Here is a 19754-nt window from a genome sequence, read left to right as displayed (position 1 = left end):
GGCCTTTCCGGACGGGCTTCCTGCTGCCCCGCGGCATGACGGGAGTGGTAGTTCCCTAGGGGACACGGGCCTAGCGAGCGCGGCAAGGGGAGGGCGGAGCTCCTGCAAGAGAGGCGGGGCTTTGCCCTGCTCTTTCTGGAGCCATGAAATGAAATACAGTACTGTACTGCAAGCGAAGCGATGCTCTCCCCGCTCTTTCTGGAGAAATGAAATAAAATAAATAGTGCAAGCGAAGTGATGCTCTCCCCGCTCTTTCTGGAGAAATAAAATAAAATAAATAGTGCAAGCGAAGCGATGCTCTCCCCGCTCTTTCTGGAGAAATAAACTAAACTAAAATAAATAGTGCAAGCGAAGCGATGCTCTCCCCGCTCTTTCTGGAGAAATAAAATAAAATAAAATAAATAGTGCAAGTGAAGCGATGCTCTCCCCGCTCTTTCTGGAGAAATGAAATGAAATAAAATAAATAGTGCAAGCAAAGCGATGCTCTCCCCGCTCTTTCTGGAGAAATAAAATAAAATAAAATAAAATAAAAAGTGCAAGCGAAGCTATGCTCTCCCCGCTCTTTCTGGAGAAATAAAATAAAATAAAATAATGCTTCTGTTTCAATGCCAAGTTGTGGCATTGACCTAAAGTTCTGTGGCATTTATCTGCAATGAACAAGCCCTGGCGTGAAGCCTCTGTTCCAGCCCAGGAACATGTTGAGAATTAGCACCCGACTCGACAGGCACATTGGTGACTTCCTTGTTCCTGGTCCTTTATTCCCTGTGCCCAAGTGCATTATCTGAGAACAACAGAGCAGTGCCCACAGGTGCAAAAAAACTGATCACTGCTCAGTCCTCCATTCTTTTGCCACAGTGCTGTGCTCTATTCTAAAGGCTCAGTTCAGGTAAAATCAGTATACATTCCAGCTGAACTGCCCTAAAGGACGGTGTCCCAACATGACCCAGTAGGTGGCTCCTGGCCAACTGTTCTATAAAGTGGAAGAGGCATAAATCAATTGAGGTGATGAGGTTCTGAAACCACCTGCCATATAAAAGCCATTGAAGGAACTGTACTAAAATCAATATTGTATAGTAATATGAGCTTACAGAATCACCTAAAATCAATCATATCAACTTACAGAATCCCCAGGCAGGAATATGCATCACAATACATTGGCACGGTTATTGCAATAACCTGCAGTTTTATAAGAGGATATATTTAAAGTGGATAAATAAATGAGCGAATTAAGTTAATTTGGATATGCAGAAGATATTAAAAATAAATTTAAGGAACCGCAGAAAAAGAGGGAAGGAAGTCAAGTTCTGAAATGTTAAAATGATTGTAAAATTAATGAAATGTATAAACCTGAAAAGCATAAATAATTTCTTTAAAGGCATGCAGTAGTTTTAATGACACAACTGGACTCACTTCTGAGCAGACGCCTAGAGGTTTGGACCTGAGTGCCCCCTTGTTTCCCCAGAAGGTGTGTAGCGCAGGCATAGGCAAACTTGGCCCTCCAGATGTTTTGGGACTACAACTCTCATCATCCCTAGCTAACAGGACCAGTGGTCAGGGATGATGGGAATTGTAGTCCCCAAACATCTGGAGGGCCGAGTTTGCCTATGCCTGGTGTAGCAGAAGCGAGTTGTGTGACGCTATTGATTTTACGGTTGTAGAATTGGAAGGGACCCCCAAGGGCCATCCAGTCCAACCCCCTGCAAGGCAGGAATATCAGCTCTCGAATCCAGGACAGGTGGCCATCCAACCTCTGCTTAAAAACCTCCAAGGAAGGAGAGTCCACCCACCACCTCCCGAGGGAGACCATACTGCTGTCCGACGGCTCTTGCCGTCAACTGGGATGTAGTTCATTTGCAAAGAAAACGGAAAAGGCAGTTCTCTGATCCTGTGTAGAATCATGCCCGCCCCAGTCAGCGGTTTTCGTTTCTTTAAATTTATATAGTGTAATTCACGGTGCTTTTTTCCCCCAGGGGGGACGCATACCCCTAAACATTTTGTGAATTGTCCACTTACTGTATTTATTTTTCCCGATTTGAGCCATAAAACGGTGGTTTTCTTGAGTCAAAATGAGAGTACCCCTAAAGATTTTTTTTTAAGAAAAAAAGGACCGAGTTATTCATAAAACCAAACCAACAAGAGCGGCTTGCAACATTTTTTCATAAAACCATTCGATGGGGGAACCTGTTTTAAAAATTTGGAAATTCAATAAAAATCACATTGCAAAAAAAGAGAAACCTCGTAAAAATGAACCCAGGACAGCCTTTCGCGGGCAGACCAGACGCAGCGGGCGCTGCGCTGGAGCCGCCCGACGGAGCCGCCCCGGGACCGGGGAAAGGAGGAGGCGCCGTTGCCGGGAAACAGCGTACACACTGCGGGCCGGAGGGACGGAGGTTGGGGCAGCTCCGGGCCGGCTCAGTCGGGCAGCCTCTCTTTCTCTCTCTCTCCTAGCGGCGGTCCAGCAGCTCTCCCTGCCGTCCGCTCCCAGCCGCAGGTCGGTGCTCCGGGATCCCAGCCCCATCTCCCGCAGGATCCATCCCTTCTCCGCCTCTTCAGTGGCTGAGGGTGAGAGCTTTAAGTGGTGGGGATCCCACACCCCGTCGGGGAGCGCTTTTCTGAAAGGTTCTCCCTCTCCTTCCAAGATCTCCCCACCCCACCTCCGCTGGATCTCCTTCCCTTGGCTGGGATCTGTCCTCTCCTGGCTGGAAAGGCGATGGGGGGGGGGTGTCCTCGTCCGTCTCCCCGTGTCTGGCTGGGATGAGTGGCAGAATATTGGGGAAGAAACTGGGGGTGGAGTCGAGGCAGCTGTGTTGCCAGGGGTTCTTTAGCCGAGATTCCTGCATGGACGGGGAGAGGGTGGGGTTGGACTAGATGCCTCTTGGGGATCTCTTCCAACTCTACGATTCCCTGATTCTAGCGATTCGTGGGAGGTTTTTCAGCAGAGGCTGGATGGCCGTCTGCCAGGGGTTTTTAAGCTGTCGTTCCTGCATTGCAAAGAGCGCGGGGTGGTCCCTTCCGACGTTACAATTCTAGAATTGCTTGGAATGACTCTGCCTTTGCAGGGACTCCCTCGCCTTGACCGTCCACGGAAGGTCTCATCCAGACGGCTATGCGAGTCTAGCTCAGCCTGCCCTAGCGCCAAGGCTTCCCTGCTTACACCTGAAGACCTGGCCAGGTATTCCTCCAATAACCTCAAGAGATCAGGTGAGGGATCATTTTGAAACACCGCCTTAGAACTAAATTGCAATAAGATATATCTGCTCTACATAGGGGTCTATGTTCCCTCCCCCCGCTAGCTGTGATTCCTGCATTGCTTGCGGGTGGGGGGGCGTGTTTGGACACTTTGGGTTCCTTATAACCAGTGCTTTTTTCCCTGGGGGGACGCAGGGGGACGCATACCCCTAAACATTTTGTGAATCTAAGCTTGGCCTCATTGAAGGGCAGTATTTCAATATGAGTAGGAAAATGAGAGTACCCCGAAACATTTTTTTTTTTTTGGAAGAAGAAGAAAAAAGCACTGCTTAGAATTACTATGCTCTCTCTCTCTCATTGAAACATTTCCATCTCCCATGCACACGCATGAAGGCATGTCCAAAGTCCGTTTTGGGGGCCTAATCCTGACCACCGGCTGGTTTAATCTGGCCCCTGTGGCAGTTTATTTCCTGGGATAAAATCCTTAAAAAACCTCAAAAACCCCAACCCTAAAAAAAGCTCAGAAATATCAATCCTAAGAAAAAGGTCAACAACTCTGGTCGGCCCCTTAGTCGGCCCCCACGGCCCTTCACTTCATCAAATCTGGCCCTCTGGATACCACTGCATGAAGAAGATTAGGAGTTTCTCATGGCTTCAGACAACCCCACCATCTCAAATAGGATGCCCTCCGTTTTTTAATTTATTTTTTACAGCTCTTTTTTTGGACTCCAGCTCCCAGAGCTAGGCTGGCTGGGTCTCTCTCTCTCTGTGTGTGATGAATTAAAAGAAGACAGCACAAAATACTTTGAAGCAACAGAAAATCCAAGGACTTAAAAATGTGAAATAATTATTGTAATAATCACACTTGCCATTATCATTATTATTACTACTACCAGATAGGACCCTGGAGATTCCTCGTTGCCTGATGTCCAAACAACTCACTCGTCCAGGACAGATCTGACTTTGGCTAAAAAAATCAAACTCGGAGAGGCAGGAGCAGCCAGACCGGGTCACCTCTCGCATAGAAGGGGGCTTGTGCATTTTGCGTAGTAATTCTCACCCTAGGAGGGCTAGAGACTGCCTTTTCTTTTCTTTCTTTTTTAAAAAGATCCCTGCATTTCTGGGGGGTTAGACTGGACAACCCTTGTGGCCTCTTCCAACTCTACAGTTCTGTGATTCTAGGCAGTTTTAAAGGGCAGAGCTTGGGTGCTTTTGTGAAGAGAAGGACCATGCCCCCCCCCCTTGCCCCTGCCTGCCACCAGCACATGGCCAATCTCTGTTTTGCTGTCCCTGCTGGCATGGCAACTGGGCTAGAGAGAGGAGGGAGAGGGAGAGAGAGAGAGATTGAGAGAGAGAGAGACCCACCCAATGCTGTGTGTTTGCTGGTTTTGTTTGGAAACCATGCGGGAGACTTTCCCTGACAGGCACAGGGAAAGAAACAAATACAAAGTGCATTAAGGAATATCACACTGATTATGGCACAAGCTTCTGTCCACTTCATCATATGCCTGGAATTGTTATTATACATGCATGCACCGAATCGTAGAGTTGGAAGGGACCCCGTGGGTCATCTAGTCCAACCCCCTGCAATGCAGGAATCTCAGCTGAAGCACCCAGGACAGATGGCGTTTGTGTGTGTTATTATCTGTAGGGGGAAATTGTCACCTGTCCCGGGACTGCTCCTGGAGCACGGCCTGACCTGACCCCACAACTAAGAGGCAAGGGAGCGGCAGGGGGAGCTGGAAGTGTCAAGGACTATCAGACTTTGAACAGCTGGAGCCAATTCATCAGATTTTTTGCATTAATTAAACATAATAGTTGGATTTTGCAGCGTTGTTTTGTTGGTATCCATATGCCTCGGGAGGCAGCAGAAGAGTATGCCTTTGGGGTGAAGTCAAACTGTTAGAAATTTGTAGAGACCAATACAGGAGAGACATGTTTTGTTGCAGCCGGGGCAGAGGAAGGCGTTTGATGTACAGCTGTGGTTGCACCTTGGCATTTTTTCGCTCTTCGCTCCTCCCAGCAGTCATTCCTCCTCTGGTCACTGATGTGGATGCATAACTTTGTGAGAATGTTGTGAGTAACAGGAGAGGATATATTGATTAGTATTATCCTTCCTAACTCGTGCTAGCAAGTTTCTTCACTTAGCAGAGTGCATTTCCCTTTACACAGCAGGAAGAAGAAGAAGAAGAAGAAGAAGAAGAGTTTGGATTTGATATCCCGCTTTATCACTACCCTAAGGAGTCCCAAAGCGGCTAACAATCTCCTTTCCCTTCCTCCCCCACAACAAACACTCTGTGAGGTGAGTGAGGTTGAGAGAATTCAGAGAAGTGTGACTAGCTCAAGGTCATCCAGCAACTGCATGTGGAGGAGCGGGAAGCAAACCCAGTTCCCCAGATTACGAGTCCACCACTCTTAACCACTACACCACACTGGCTGGTTGCAGACTCGTTAGAATCTCTTACTTAAGACAATAAGCAATCCAATCAGGCTTGCCCAGATTGGGATATGTTCCTGGTAATATCCCCTGAACCCCTCCTAAAAGAATAAAGACACAACAGTCTTATTCATAAGTAACCAAAAGAAGTTTACTCACGATGAGGCAGAGCGCAGTGTGACCCCTGAAGGCAGGCTTTAGGCTTAAAGTTACAAATATGTACAAACAGGTTTACCCCATATGGGAGATAGCCCAGGGACTGCCGGCTGAGAGCCTAAAACATCCTGTCTCTGTCACTTCCCACAATGTGGAATGAAAACATAAACCGTCATGTGATAAAAATAACCCCATGACTGCAACACGGGGAAAGAATCCTAACAGCAAGAAGCAGGCAGGATGAAAAAGAAGGAAAAGGGAAGATGGCTACGTGACTTGGCCTTTTACCAGGTCTAGAAAGGTCATGCCCACCTACTGGTCATATGGAAAGGAAGGATGACTTTCTCCATGGTTCTAGATTCAGGTAGGTAGCCGTGTTGGTCTGCAGTAGAAAAATATATATATATATATATATATATATATATATATATATATATATATATACACACACACACACATATATAGTCCAGTATCACCTTAGAGACCAACTAAGTTTGTTCTTGGTATAAGCTTTCGAGTACATGCATACGAAGAACAAACTTAGTTGGTCTCTAAGGTGCTACTGGACTATATATATATATATATATATATATATATATATATATATATATATATATATTTCTCCAGGCACTGCGGTCGTCCCCCATAGAGGGGATCCTGCCCCATTCCATTCTGTGGACACGATAAATGTGCAATTAAATGCAACTGTTTTGAATTTTATTATTGTCTTTTTTAGTGGGTTGTGCAAACCACTATTCTGGACGATGCTCCCCCCCCACATTTCAGGATAAAATAATTTTTATTAAGCTTTACATTTTTGTATTCAACACAACCATCATTATCAGAAAAAGAAAACAACATATGCGAATCCCAGTCTTCCCCCACCTCCTCTCCCCTGACTTCCTCTTCTGGTTCTTTAAATATTTGTTTCTTCTGCTTGTTTTATTCTACCTTAATTTGTAGTCTTTTAGCTAAATATTATTGCACTCATATCACTCATATTTTCCAAATTACATCTTACATGCTTGTTTTCTTAATTGTAAGTGTTTAGTTAAAGCCTGCTAGTGAGTCTACACTTCTACTTCATTATTATTATTATTATTATTATTATTACCCCGCCCATCTGGCTGGGTTTCCCCCCGCCACTCTGGGCGGCTCCCAACAAATACCAAAATACTGTACATTAAAATATCACAAATTAAAAACTTCCCTAAACAGGGCTGCCTTCAGATATCCTCTAAAAGTCTGGTAGTTGTCTTTCTTTTTGACATCTGATGGGAGGGTGTTCCACAGGGCAGGCGCCACCACCGAGAAGGCCCTCTGCCTGGTTCCCTCTAGCTTTGCTTCTCGCAGGGAGGGAACCGCCAGAAGGCCCTCGGCGCTGGATCTCAATGTTTCTGTACAACATAAACGGTTCCCAGTCTATTTTTAAAACAGACAATGCTTTTTATAGGGTAGAAGGCACTTGGATTATGGAACCAAGGGGCAGTGACCCAAAAAGATTTGGGAACCACTTGCCTAGAGCTTGGGGCAGCCAAGCCCGTGTTCTCCAGATGTTGATGGACTCCAAATCCCATCAGCCCCAGCCAGCATAGCCAGTACAAGGGATGCTGGGAGATGGAGTCCAGCAATACCTGGAAGGCGTCTCACTGGCTGCCTCTGGCCAAAGGCAGCCTGGGGTGAGCCATTTGCTGAAGATAGTCTTCTTTCTCCTCCTTTCAGAGCAAGCGGAAGGGTAGCACCAAGAACTGGACATGTCTACGGATGTGTGGGTGGGATCCTGGCGCCCTCACCGGCCCAGAGGGCCAATCGCTGCCCTCTACAGCAGCCCTGGGCCCAAATATGCTCTCCCATCAAACGTAGGTGAGTGAATTTGGGGTGGGTATCCAGGCACTGGGCGCCTGAGCCATTTCCACAAGTGGGGACAAACTCATAGCTGCCAAGTTTTCCCTTTTCTCGCGAGGAAGCCTATTCAGCATAAGGGAAAATCCCTTAAAAAAAGGGATAACTTGGCAGCTATGCAAACTCCAGCTTCCATACCCTAGAACGGGCTAAACAGGAGCAGTCTACCCAGCACAGAAACAACTTGTGGAACTCCTTGCCACTGAATGTTGCAGTGGGCATGGGAATAAAAGGCTGAAAAAGGAAATGAAGAGTCAGCTCAGAAAGGAAACGTCAACCACTTGCAGAAAACGAAAATCAGTTCTCCAAGACAGCATTGCTCTTCTTCCTCCAGCTGCTGGGGACAAGCAAGAGGGGGTGGGCAGTTGTCATTTCTCTCTCTGCTTTTGAGCTTTGCTGTGATTGCTCACAGGATTTAAAAAAACTCATTCTTGAAAAGGGGTGGTTGGGAAGAAACTGTACCAAAACAATATTTTATGCTCTAAATTTCCTTCCCCCGTATGTTACCGTTGGGGAGACTGCGCAAAAATATTTCTCATGCAATATCTCGTATCAGACTTAATTTTTTTTTGGAATTAACTAAATGCTTTCAATTCGATTTTGAGCAAGTGTGCACTTAATTGTTACTGTTTTGAATTTTATTGGGTTATTAGCTTCCCTGGTGGGTGATGAAAGCCGCTATTCTGCATAATGTATTTCATAGGGTTCGGGAGGGGGCCCTGGGGTGTGTTGATGGAACCTAGCGGGCAGTGGCCCAAAATGTTTGGGTACCACTGGGGTAGAGCATCGCCCTCCCGCCCCCGTCATCTCTCTCTGGCTCAACGGCTAACCTCCCCTCCCTGCTGCTGCTTCTCCTTGCAGGCTACCAGCTGCACGACCCTTCTCGCTCCCGGGCTCCCGCCTACAGCTTTGGCACTCGCCACTCCCAGGACCAAGAGAGCTGTTCCCCCGGCCCGGGCTACCTCATCCCAACCAACATGACCATGCGGGGCAGGGCTGGGATTCCTGCTTATTCCATCTACGGGCGCCCCAAGGATGTGCCGCCTTTTAGGACCCCCGGGCCAGGTCTGTCTTGAAATCTGGGCCTGAGGTACCCCATGGTGTCATTTCCAGGGGGGTTCAATGGGGTTTAGAGTTAGCGAAGAGGCACTTCCCAAGCTGGTCGCCCCATTTTTCTATTGGGAAGAATGGGAGCAGCCGCGAGGCCAAAACTCCCCTTTCTAACTCAGCAGTATTCCAATGTTCTTCCATTGGGGAAGATGGAGTAAGCTTGCTTTTCTGCTGGTTTGGAGGAGATGTCTTCAAGTTACAAGAAGGGAGATTGTGACTATACCTTAGTAAGAACTTCCTGATGGTGAAAAACCGTTCATCAATGGAACGGATTCCCTCAGAAGGTGGTGGACTCTCCAGTGGAGGTTTCCCAACAGGGGTTCATGGCTTGAGAGCAGTACATGTGAAAAGGACCTAGGAGTCTTGGTAGACCACAAACTTGACATGAGTCAACAGTGTGATGCAGCAGCTCAAAAAGCCAATGCAATTCTGGGCTGCATCAATAGGAGTATAGCATCTAGATCAAGGGAAGTAATAGTACCACTGTATTCTGCTCTGGTCAGACCTCACCTGGAGTACTGTGTCCAGTTCTGGGCACCACAGTTCAAGAAGGATACTGATAAGCTGGAACGTGTCCAGAAGAGGGCAACCAAAATGGTCAAAGGCCTGGAAACGATGCCTTATGAGGAACGGCTTAGGGAGCTGGGTATGTTTAGCCTGGAGAAGAGAAGGTTAAGGGGTGATATGATAGCCCTGTTCAAATATATTAAAGGATGTCATATATAGGAGGGAGAAAGGTTGTTTTCTGCTGCTCCAGAGAAGCGGACACGGAGCAATGTATTCAAACTACAAGAAAGAAAATTCCACCTAAACATTAGGAAGAACTTCCTGACAGTAAGAGCTGTTCGGCAGTGGAATTTGCTGCCAAGGAGTGTGGTGGAGTCTCCTTCTTTGGAGGTCTTTAAGCAGAGGCTTGACAGCCATCTGTCAGGAATGCTTTGATGGTGTTTCCTGCTTGGCAGGGGGTTGGACTGGATGGCCCTTGTGGTCTCTTCCAACTCTATGATTCTATGATTCTATGATTCTAATCATAGAATTAAAGAGCTGGAAGGGACCGCTGAAGATCATCCCTGAAGGGTAGGTGGGTTCCCACGAGGCAAGACGCAATTAAGGCAAGAACCTTAATTATAATAATAATAATTTATTATTTATACCCCGCCCATCTGGCTGGGTTTCCCCAGCCACTCTGGGCGGCTTCCAACCGAATACTAAAAACAGTACAGCATCAAACATTAAAAACTTCCCTAATTGAACTGCTCAACTGGGAAACATGGGACACGGGTGGCCTGTGGTCTAAACCACAGAGCCTAGGGCTTGCCAATCAGAAGGTCGGAGGTTCGAATCCCCGCAACGGGGTGAGCTCCTGTTGTTCGGTCCCAGCTCCTGCCCACCTAGCAGTTTGAAAGCATGTCAAAGTGCAAGTAGATAAATAGGTACCGCTCCGGCGGGAAGGTAAACAGCATTTCCGCGCGCTGCTCTGGTTCGCCAGAAGCGGCTTAGTCATGCTGGCCACATGACCTGGAAGCTGTACGTCGGCTCCCTCGGCCAGTAAAGCGAGATGAGCACGCAACCCCAGAGTCATCCGCAACTGGACCTGATGGTCAGGGGTACCTTTACCATTTTAACTGGGAAACAGAGGCAAAACAACTGCTTATATACATTCCTGGAAGCCTGGGCCACTCCTACTCCCAACGTGATTGGCTGTCTAAACTTCCAAGCTTCCAAACTGCGAATCACGACTCAGAGTTCAAGGGCCAATGGCAGAGGCCCAAATCCTGAAATGTTCTGTGATTGGACATCATGTATCAAATCAGAACACAGGAGCTCAGAATCCTTAGTCCAGACTCAAGCTCAGGCAAACACAGACCACTGAATACATAACAATCCCCTCCAGTAAAATAAAAAAATTCCTTCAGTAGCACCTTAAAGACCAACTAAGTTTTTATTTTGGTATGAGCTTTCGTGTGCATGCACACTTCTTCAGATACAGTGAAATGGAAGTTTCCAGGCACTTATGTAGAGAAGGGGTGGGGAGGGGTGGGGATGGGGAGGGGGGATCACTCAGAAGGGTGGTGGAAATGGGTGATTGACTGACTGATAGCTGTTGATGACCGCAAACGACTGCAAATGGTTTTGCATGAAAAAGCAAGGGTTGAGATGGCTGAAGATCGCTTATCATGTATAATGAGATAAGAACCCGATATCTCTGTTCAAACCAGGGCCCTCCATGGTTTTGAGCTTGGTGATAAGTTGCAACTCAGAGAAGTTGCTGAATTGCAATTTATCACCAAGCTCAAAACCATGGAGGGACCTGGTTTGAACAGAGATATCGGGTTCTTATCTCATTATACATGATAAGCGATCTTCAGCCATCTCAACCCTTGCTTTTTCATGCAAAACCATTTGCAGTCGTTTGCGGTCATCAACAGCTATCAGTCAGTCAATCACCCATTTCCACCACCCTTCTGAGTGATCCGCCCTCCCCATCCCCACCCCTCCCCACCCCTTCTCTACATAAGTGCCTGGAAACTTCCATTTCACTGTATCTGAAGAAGTGTGCATGCACACGAAAGCTCATACCAAAATAAAAACTTAGTTGGTCTTTAAGGTGCTACTGAAGGAATTTTTTTATTTTACTTCGATCCAGACCAACACGGCTACCTACCTGTAATCCCCTCCAGGAATCTTTACTAAAGAATCCATAACAGATGGCCATCCAATCCCTGATATAGTCTGCCCCCTTGCCCAGCTCTTCTGTCCATCTCTCCTGGTATAAGCAGAACTGAGAAATTGCAGATCTATTTAGGTATTTGATGTTGATTCCTAGAAATGCCCAGATTTTCTCCTCTGTTGCTTTTGTCTGAGAATTGCTTAATAATCCACTGGGGTTGTTTTGCAAGGAAGGAGAATGGGGAGGAAACCAGAATAAGTTGACCCCCCCCATGACACCTCTGGCTTCCCCCCCCATTCGCTGCCTCCACCGGTTACCAGCCATCACAGCCTATGAAAACCTGGCGCTCATATTTCCCCCCCTGCTGGTGTTTCTCTGAACTTGTTCCTTTGCCCAGATGTTACTGGGAAGCCTCAAATTTGCTGCTGCTCTTGGCGGTTCTTGCTTTGTGCAAGTCAATATAAAATGCTGCATTGCTTAGTTGAACTACGGCACTCGCTCCTGCAGGAGGCAGGGTTGGCTTTAAAAGTGAGTTGGAGAAATTCGTGGAGGGGGAAGAGGGTTATCGATGGCTACTAGCAATGCTCTGCCTCCACATTTTGATGCCTAAGCTCTTGCCTCTGAATCCCAGTTCCTGGAATTGAGGGGAGAGGGCTCTTGTGCTTGAATCCTTCTTGCAGGTTTCCCACAATGGGCACTGTGAGAACAGGAGGCCAGACTAGATGGGCCACTGGCCTGATCCAGGACGCTCTGCTTATGCTATGTTCTCATGCTCACTGCCATGACAAAGGCCTCTCTTCTGCGTTGGCCATGACCACAGAGGAAGACGAAAACTTGCGAGAGGCTCAAAAGCTCATGTCTGAAAAGTGCCGGGCAATAGGACAACTTCTGTGCCCTTCTGCATCCTGCTCAGATATTGGCTTTCTGCTTCCAACAGGCTGCTATTCCCCAGAGAAAGCTGGGAGATGGGCCTACCGCTCTGCCCCCATGTACTCCCTTGCCTACCGGACGAAGGAATTCCAGAACGACAAGACACCAGGTGAGAGAGAGGTCGCCAGGTGGGAAGGGTGTTTGCAGACAAAGGTAAAAATGACATTTATTGGTTATAAGAAAAAACCTGCTCCTTCCCCCTTATGGGGTATCCAAGAGCCCATATAAAGTCCTTAAGTGAGTTCCCTATCAGTAGGAGAAAATAACAGAGGCCAACCAGAGTATATTGAGAAGCAAAGCGGCTAGTAAGCCTGATCTTTATTCAAGGAACTGTTGCAACAGGGTCCCCACTCACCACACGCAGGAGGGAGGAGAACCGTGAACAATGATGTGCAAGCCCTTATATAGACTTTTGAAATTGCTCACCCTGTAGCCCAAGACTACCCCGAAAAACATCATACATACATCACAAGAGGAGGCGGTCTACAGCAGAAATCCTGTCTGCCAGGATACCTGATAATGGTTGCTGATTGCTTTACCTGGGCAGCCTGGCCATTCTTTTGTGATAGTTAATATTTTAGTTCCTGAGTCCAGGTCACAGGCTCACCCCATTCATACACAAAGACACACTTAAGACAGGTAAGCAAAAGACAATGGAGAGGCTTTCCCATTTCCTTCCTCCTTGCAGAGAAATCTTTGAGGTCAATTTGGGAGATTCAAAATGGCTTCAGAATTGCTCTCCTGAGTCCTGTACTATTTCAGAAGGATGCGGGTGGCACTGTGGGTTAAACCACTGAGCCTAGGGCTTGCCAATCAGAAGGTCGGCAGTTCGAAACCCCGCGATGGGGTGAGCTCCTGTTGCTTGGTCCCAGCTCCTGCCAACCTAGCAGTTCGAAAGCACAGCAAAGTGCAAGTAGATAAATAGGTAGGTAAGGTAAACGGCGTTTCTGTGTGCTGCTCTGGTTTGCCAGAAGCGGCTTAGTCATGCTGGCCACATGACCTGGAAGCTGTACGCCGGCTCCCTCGGCCAATAATGCGAGATGAGCGCTGCAACCCCAGAGTCATCTGCGACTGGACCTAACAGTCAGAGGTCCCTTTACCTTTACCTTGGTTTTTTAATTTAATATGTTCTGGAAGTCGGTTCTTAAACCAAAACGTTCTTAAACCAAGGCTTGCTTTTCCATAGCAGTGGGGGACTCCATTTACAAATTGAACACACCCAACATGTTCTGCTTCCAAGGCAAAGTTCACAACCCAAAACACCTACTTCTGGGTTTACAGCGTTCTTAATCCAAATTGTTCATAAATTAAGCTGTCCTTAAACCAAGTTACCACGGTACTTACATATGTGTCTGCCATATACATTTATGAACATTTAATTTATATTTGAGACCTTAGAATTCTTATAACACCACTTTGGCCTGAGTGACATGGACCCAGTGGAGGACTATGGGCTCTCCAATTTTAGCAGTGCCCTGTGCAGCGCGAAAATTCAGTGCTCCCCGGCTCTCGCTCACCGTTCTATAGCATTATGGTGGCGCCCCGGGCACCATGGTACCCAGTGCTGTCAACCAGCAGCGCTACCCTTAAAATACCTCTTTTGGACTTGGACCGGTGGTTTGGCTCAGTATGGGGCAGTTTAACACGTCTCTAGTTTGGAAAGGCCATTGTTGCTCAGTAATAGAAGGTTTGCTTTGAGCGCAGAAGGTTCCAGGTTCTCATACACTTCTATCCCTTCCCGTATGCCCCATTGAATCTCTTATCTCCACTTCCTGCCCCCCACCTCTAGGGCCTGCAGCCTACTGGCTCCCTCCCATGCTGGGGCCCAATGTGGTTGGCAAGACCTCAGCCCCCAACTTCTCCATGTATGGGCGTAAGTCAATTGGCAGCTTCTATGAGGACCTCAGCAAGGTAAGTAGCAGAATCGCAGAACGGACAGGTTTTGGAGACCATGGAGTGAGAGATTTAGGAAATCCTCTTTCCCCCTTCCCGGTGAGCTTGAAATTGTCTGATGAATGCACAACCAAGAAATCCAGGGTAGTTATTTTAATACATGCATTGATCTGGTTCTTAAACAAGAGAGTAACAATATTTTCAAATATGAGATTATTTTCAAACACTTAAGTCAGAGGTTAGCAACCTAAGGCCCATGGGCCGGAAGCGGCCCATGAGGGTTGCTTAACTGGCCCATGAGCCGCCCCGGAACTGTGTCGCCTGCTCGGCGAGTCCCTGTGCGCTGTGCTAAACCAGTGCAGCGCAGCGCCGGGACTCTCTTCCGCGGCTCCAGAAATTGCTTCTGCACATGCCCAGATGCCGGAAATCGTTTCTGCACAGGTGCGATTTTCGGCATCTGGGCATGCGCAGAAGCGATTTCCGGCGCCACGCTGTGCCAGCCTGGCCCACGGCGGGAGTGATCCGGCCCATGCCCAGTAAGCCTTGCCAACCCCTGACTTAAGTCTTCACTGGTCACTGATGATTGTAAAGTCTAGTCTCAGCACCTCTGCTACGTTTAATAAAGATCCTAAGGTTTTTTTGCTTTAGTTTCCAAAACCTAAGATCCAATCTACTTAGCAGCTCCTATTTTTAATGCAAAGGAGGCAAATTCTGCTTTCATTCACCCGCAGCTCTTGTTTTGTAACCTTCGGTCAGTTTGGGAGAGAGCTGTGTTGCAACAAAGGGTTTTGCTTTCATGTAGCAAGGTCATGTAGCTTGCCTCAGCTGCCAGTTTTAAATGTTGTTTAGGCAAACCTCTGTACACTGAAAAGTGAAATGTGCCTTTCAGGCTGACTTTGGTTGCTGTGGAAGCATCCTGCAAATGCTCACAGAGGCGTGAGCCAATCGCTGGAGTCTCCTCACCTACCGTATATGGCATTTAGGCAAACTTGGGGAATGTGAAATGACACAGAAGAAAGACCAGCTTTTCTGAATAGATAGAGGAGGAGTGGAATCCTGCCCCTAATCTTCCACTGCCTTGCAGGATATCTTTGGGAGAAGAAAAGGCTCAATAATAATAATGATAATAATTTTATTATTTATGCCCCGCCCATCTGGCTGTGCCTCCCCAGCCACTCTGGGTAGCTTCCAACAAAAGATTAAAAATATATTAAAACATCAGTCATTAAAAACTTCCAAAAACAGGGCTGCCTTCAGATGTCTTCTAAACGTCAGATAGTTGTTTATTTCTTTGACATCTGATGGGAGGGCGTTCCACAGGGCGGGCGCCACCACCGAGAAGGCCTTCTGCCTGGTTCCCTGTAACCTCACTTCTTGCAGTGAGGGAACCACCAGAAGGCCCTTGGAGCTGGACCTCAGTGTCCAGGCTGGACAATGGGGGTGGAGACGCTCCTTCAGGTCTACTGGACCAAGGCTGTTTTGGGCTTTAAAGGTCAGCACCAACACTTTGAATTGTGCTCGGAAACATACTGGGAGCCAAAGTAGGTCTTTCAGGACTGGTGTTATGTGGTCCTGGCGGCCACTCTAAGTCACCAGTCTAGCTGCTGCATTCTGGATTAGTTGCAGTTTCCAGGTCACCTTCAAAGGTAGCCCCACGTAGAGCGCATTGCAGTAGTCCAAGCGAGAGATAACTAGCGCATGCACCACTCTGACAAGACAGTCTGCAGGCAGGTAGGGTCTCAGCCTGTGTACCAGATGGAGCTGATAGACAGCTGCCCTGGACACAGAACTGACCTGCGCCTCCATGGACAGCTGTGAGTCCAAAATGACTCCCAGGCTGCGCACCTGGTCCTTCAGGGGCACAGTTACCCCATTCAGGACCAGGGAGTCCTCCACACCTGCCCGCCTCCTGTCCCCCACAAACAGTACTTCTGTCTTGTCAGGATTCAGCCTCAATCCGTTTGTCGCCACCTATTTTCCAACCGCCTCCAGGCACTCACATAGGACCTTCACCACCTTCACTGGTTCTGATTTGAAAGAGCTGTAGAGCTGGGTATCATCCACTCAGGAATAAACCCTGCACAAATTTGGACGGGAGTCCCTAAAATGGTTGGATTGCGCCTTGTACGCCTCCTTCCGGCAACTCCTGCAGCCAAGCTGGTGTCAAAGCTATCGCTCTGCTTTCCTTTGGACCACACCAGCCAGGCTGAGAAGGGGGTCTTGTCATCTGGGCAGCCCAGGACCCCCATATACACATCCCAGGCTTGCACTCCAGGGAGGTCTCTTCAGTGCTGCTAATGCGGCGGTTAGGCTTCACCCCTGGAGGCACACTCCATTGTCTCTTGAGACAGACGGGTGCCAACCATGATGAGAAGGGGAGTGGGGTTCTGCTGGATGACTTCTATATGCCACAAATACACATCTGTCCGCAAGAAGGGCAGTTGGCTAGTCTAATCCTCCTTTCGGCTTCTGCAGCATTTGGGGCGCCAATGGGAAGTTCCTCCCTCCCCCTGACTCCTTAGCTCTCTGATACGTTCGGACCTCTGAGTCCTTGGTGGGGTGGGGGTGTCCCCCGTGCTCTCAAGTGACGCCAGCTAGCTGCCCCCTCCCTTCTGGTTTTGTCGTCATTATCTCGTAACTGGGTAACTCCCCCATAAGCTGCCCAGCTTCTGCCTCTCTCTCTCTGCTTCTCAACACGCTGTGGACAAGGGGCGGGTGACTCTTCCCTCTCCAGCTCTCCATCGGAGAGAAGCTGGTCTACCATAGAAGGCATTCCCCAGTCCTTGTCTCCAGACCGTTCCCTAACATCTAGTGACCCTTTCCCCCTCCTTGCATGACAGACACCAGGGCCCTGCAACTACCGCCTGGTGGATCCCAGCGTCTACAAGAAACGGCCGCCACACTTCAGCATGCTGGCTCGCAACATGCCTCCAGGAGACAACACTTTGAAGCCGGGTCCAGGAGCCTACAGCCCCGAGAAGGTGAGGGCAGGTGGCAGCAGAAGGCATTATGTGGGGTTGTTTGTTTGTGTGTGTGTGTGTGTGTGTGTGTGTGTGTGTGTGTGTGTTGGGATTTTCCATTCCACCTTTAGTTGCAGACATGGGATTATTATGTGTCACATGTCTGTTTACATTCCAGCACAGTTTGCTGGCATGAGCGGAACTTCCGCTGTATTGCCTTTGCTTTTGACTCTATCTCCGAGGGGACGGCAAGGAGAGGCGACATGTTTCTTTGTCTTAAGTTTAACAAATCCGTAGTTAATAGTATGTATTCACAAGCCTCAGCCTCATCTGTTGTGCGGTTACACTGCTAAGTATAGTGTGCCCAAGTCTGGGAGGCTTGGGTCATTGATTAATGTCGGAGTCACAGGTCTATGGATCTTCGCAGCAGCACGGCTGGAAGGAGATGATGCAGCTGGGGGCTAGCCAGCTGGCCTTTCGGCCTCAGAAGCTGACAGGATGCAGCTGTCCTGCAGCAAAGATGTGGGTCTTATGGGATGGTGGGAGCGGGGCGTACCCCGGCAGGAGAACTGGAGTTGGCAAGGTGAGCTTCACCAGCCTCTCCCTCCTCTGAGGAACAAACCTCTGCAAGCAGGAGCATGTCTGCAGATGACCTGGCCAGAAACTTGACACTTTATGCATTTATTAAATTTATATCCTGTATGGCAGGGGGTTGGACTAGATGAGCCTTGGGGGTACCTTCCAACTCTACAATTCCATGATTCTATGGTATCCCACATTCCCTCCAAAGAGCTCAAGGTGGCATGCATAGTTCTCCCCTTCACAACAATCTTGCGAGGTAGATGAGTCTGAGAGGCTGTGACTGGCCTTAGGTCATACAATCATAGCATCGTAGAGTTGGAAGGGACCCCCATCTAGTCCAACCCCCTGCAGTGCAGGTCACACACCGAGAAATTCATGGTCAAGTGGGGGCAATTTGAAGCCTGGTTTCCAAGGTCCTAGTCTGACGCTCTAACCACTGCACCAGCTTTCCAGCCACTCTCCATTCTTCGGTGCCCCCACCCCTTCCCTTCCGCTGGCGGTGCCTAATCCTGCCCCTCCGTCTCTCCTTCCTCCTGCAGCACACCCCACAACGTGGCTTGACCTTTGGGATCCGCCACTCGGACTACGTGGCTCCTCTCATTGTGGATGTGGCAGATTAAGCTGGCCCCACCGGCGGAGATGGTCTGGACAAGAAATGTTCCTTTGGAAACACATGGATATCTCGATGCTCTGTATTGTTGCTGGAGATTGGGGCCTGGGGAGGGAAGTGGGGTGGGCAGCATCTGAGGCCTGGGAGGGTCCTCAGAGCTGAGGGACTGGGTTCAGCGAGGCTCATAGCCTACCCTCTCAGTTCCCTTGGGAAATGAGAAGAAAGTTGCACCTTTGATTCTCCCTGTTCCCAGATCCTTTGGCTGCATTGCTCTGATTCATTCACCCCCAAGTCACCCCAGTTGTCTCTAAGGGTGCGTGAGCTGAAGAAGGTTCCGGAAGGCTGTGCAGTGAGATTGGGGCAGGAGGAAAATATCTTCCTATTTGTACCTCACAGCTATTACAGCGGAACCTCGGTTTTTGTACGTCATCCATTTCAGGAGACCATTTGACATCCGAAATGTTTGAAAACCAAGGATCAAAGGGTGGTCGGGGCAAAATCCATTGAAAAAATGGAAAGAAACACGCACTGGAAGCCGTTCGACTTCCGAGGCACGTTCGAAAATGGAAGCAATTACTTCCAGGTTTTCGGCGTTCGGCTTCTAAAACGTTCAAAAACCAAAGTTCCACTGTATCTCAATTTTGTGTGCTTGAATCCAAATTCTGTGCCCAGAAAGGCTGAATTCTGCAATCTGTATGAATGACATACAGATATGTAAGATAGTTAGAGAACATTACAGATCTTCCCTAGTTTGCATCCTCTGCTCTCCTTCTGCCAGTCAAGGGATCCCACCTCAATTTTGTGCCAAACTGGCCTCTCCAGACTCCATGCTTCCAAGGTAGACTTACACCCCAGAAGTGAAATGACCTTTCCTTGGCTCTGACTCCCTGCATTGATCACCTCTAAGCCCATTTACAGTGGTACCTCTACTTACGAATAACTCTACTTACAAATTTTTCTACTTACAAATGGAGCTCCGTCCGCAATCTTGGATGCGGTTTAGATAGGATTTTTTCTACTTACGAATTTTTAGATAGGGTTGCTTCGACTTACGATTTTTTTCTCCCAATGCATTCCTATGGGATTCGACTTACATTTTTTTCGACTTACAAATGTGTGTTCGGAACACATTAAATTCGTAAGTAGAGGTACCACTGTACTGGGTGTCGGCCCTGCAACCGGCGACCTCTTCCTCCCAAGACTGTGCAAAGGTTGCTGCTTGTACAGTCCTCGGTTCATTGAGTAAAAAGAAACGGTGCCAATAAAATACTTTGCAATACGATTGCAATGATACAAATGGTGTGTGACTCTTTC

General features: G+C 48.2%; 1 protein-coding gene across 3 annotated transcripts; it reads left to right on the top strand.

Annotated features, from left to right (window-relative positions):
* Positions 1-2272: 2272 nt before the first annotated feature.
* Positions 2273-19754, top strand: LOC118091222 (ciliary microtubule associated protein 1A). Of its 3 annotated transcripts, none has more exons than XM_060279274.1 (9): positions 2273-2491; positions 3060-3201; positions 5362-5491; positions 7505-7645; positions 8546-8749; positions 12403-12504; positions 14185-14306; positions 17129-17269; positions 18370-19754. In XM_060279274.1, the coding sequence occupies exons 4-9, from the start codon at positions 7537-7539 to the stop codon at positions 18448-18450; spliced, it is 759 nt and encodes a 252-aa protein (XP_060135257.1). In that variant the 5' UTR covers positions 2273-2491; positions 3060-3201; positions 5362-5491; positions 7505-7536; the 3' UTR covers positions 18451-19754. The 3 variants fall into 3 exon arrangements, with proteins under 3 accessions (XP_060135257.1, XP_034983853.1, XP_060135256.1); XM_035127962.2 differs by having other exon boundaries at positions 2273-2562; XM_060279273.1 differs by lacking the exon at positions 5362-5491 and having other exon boundaries at positions 2273-2562.

This window comes from Zootoca vivipara, chromosome 10 (assembly GCF_963506605.1).
Source record: "Zootoca vivipara chromosome 10, rZooViv1.1, whole genome shotgun sequence".
NCBI lineage: Eukaryota > Metazoa > Chordata > Lepidosauria > Squamata > Lacertidae > Zootoca > Zootoca vivipara.
Note: the sequence above shows the minus strand (reverse complement) of the source record. Positions and strands in the feature narration are given on the sequence as shown.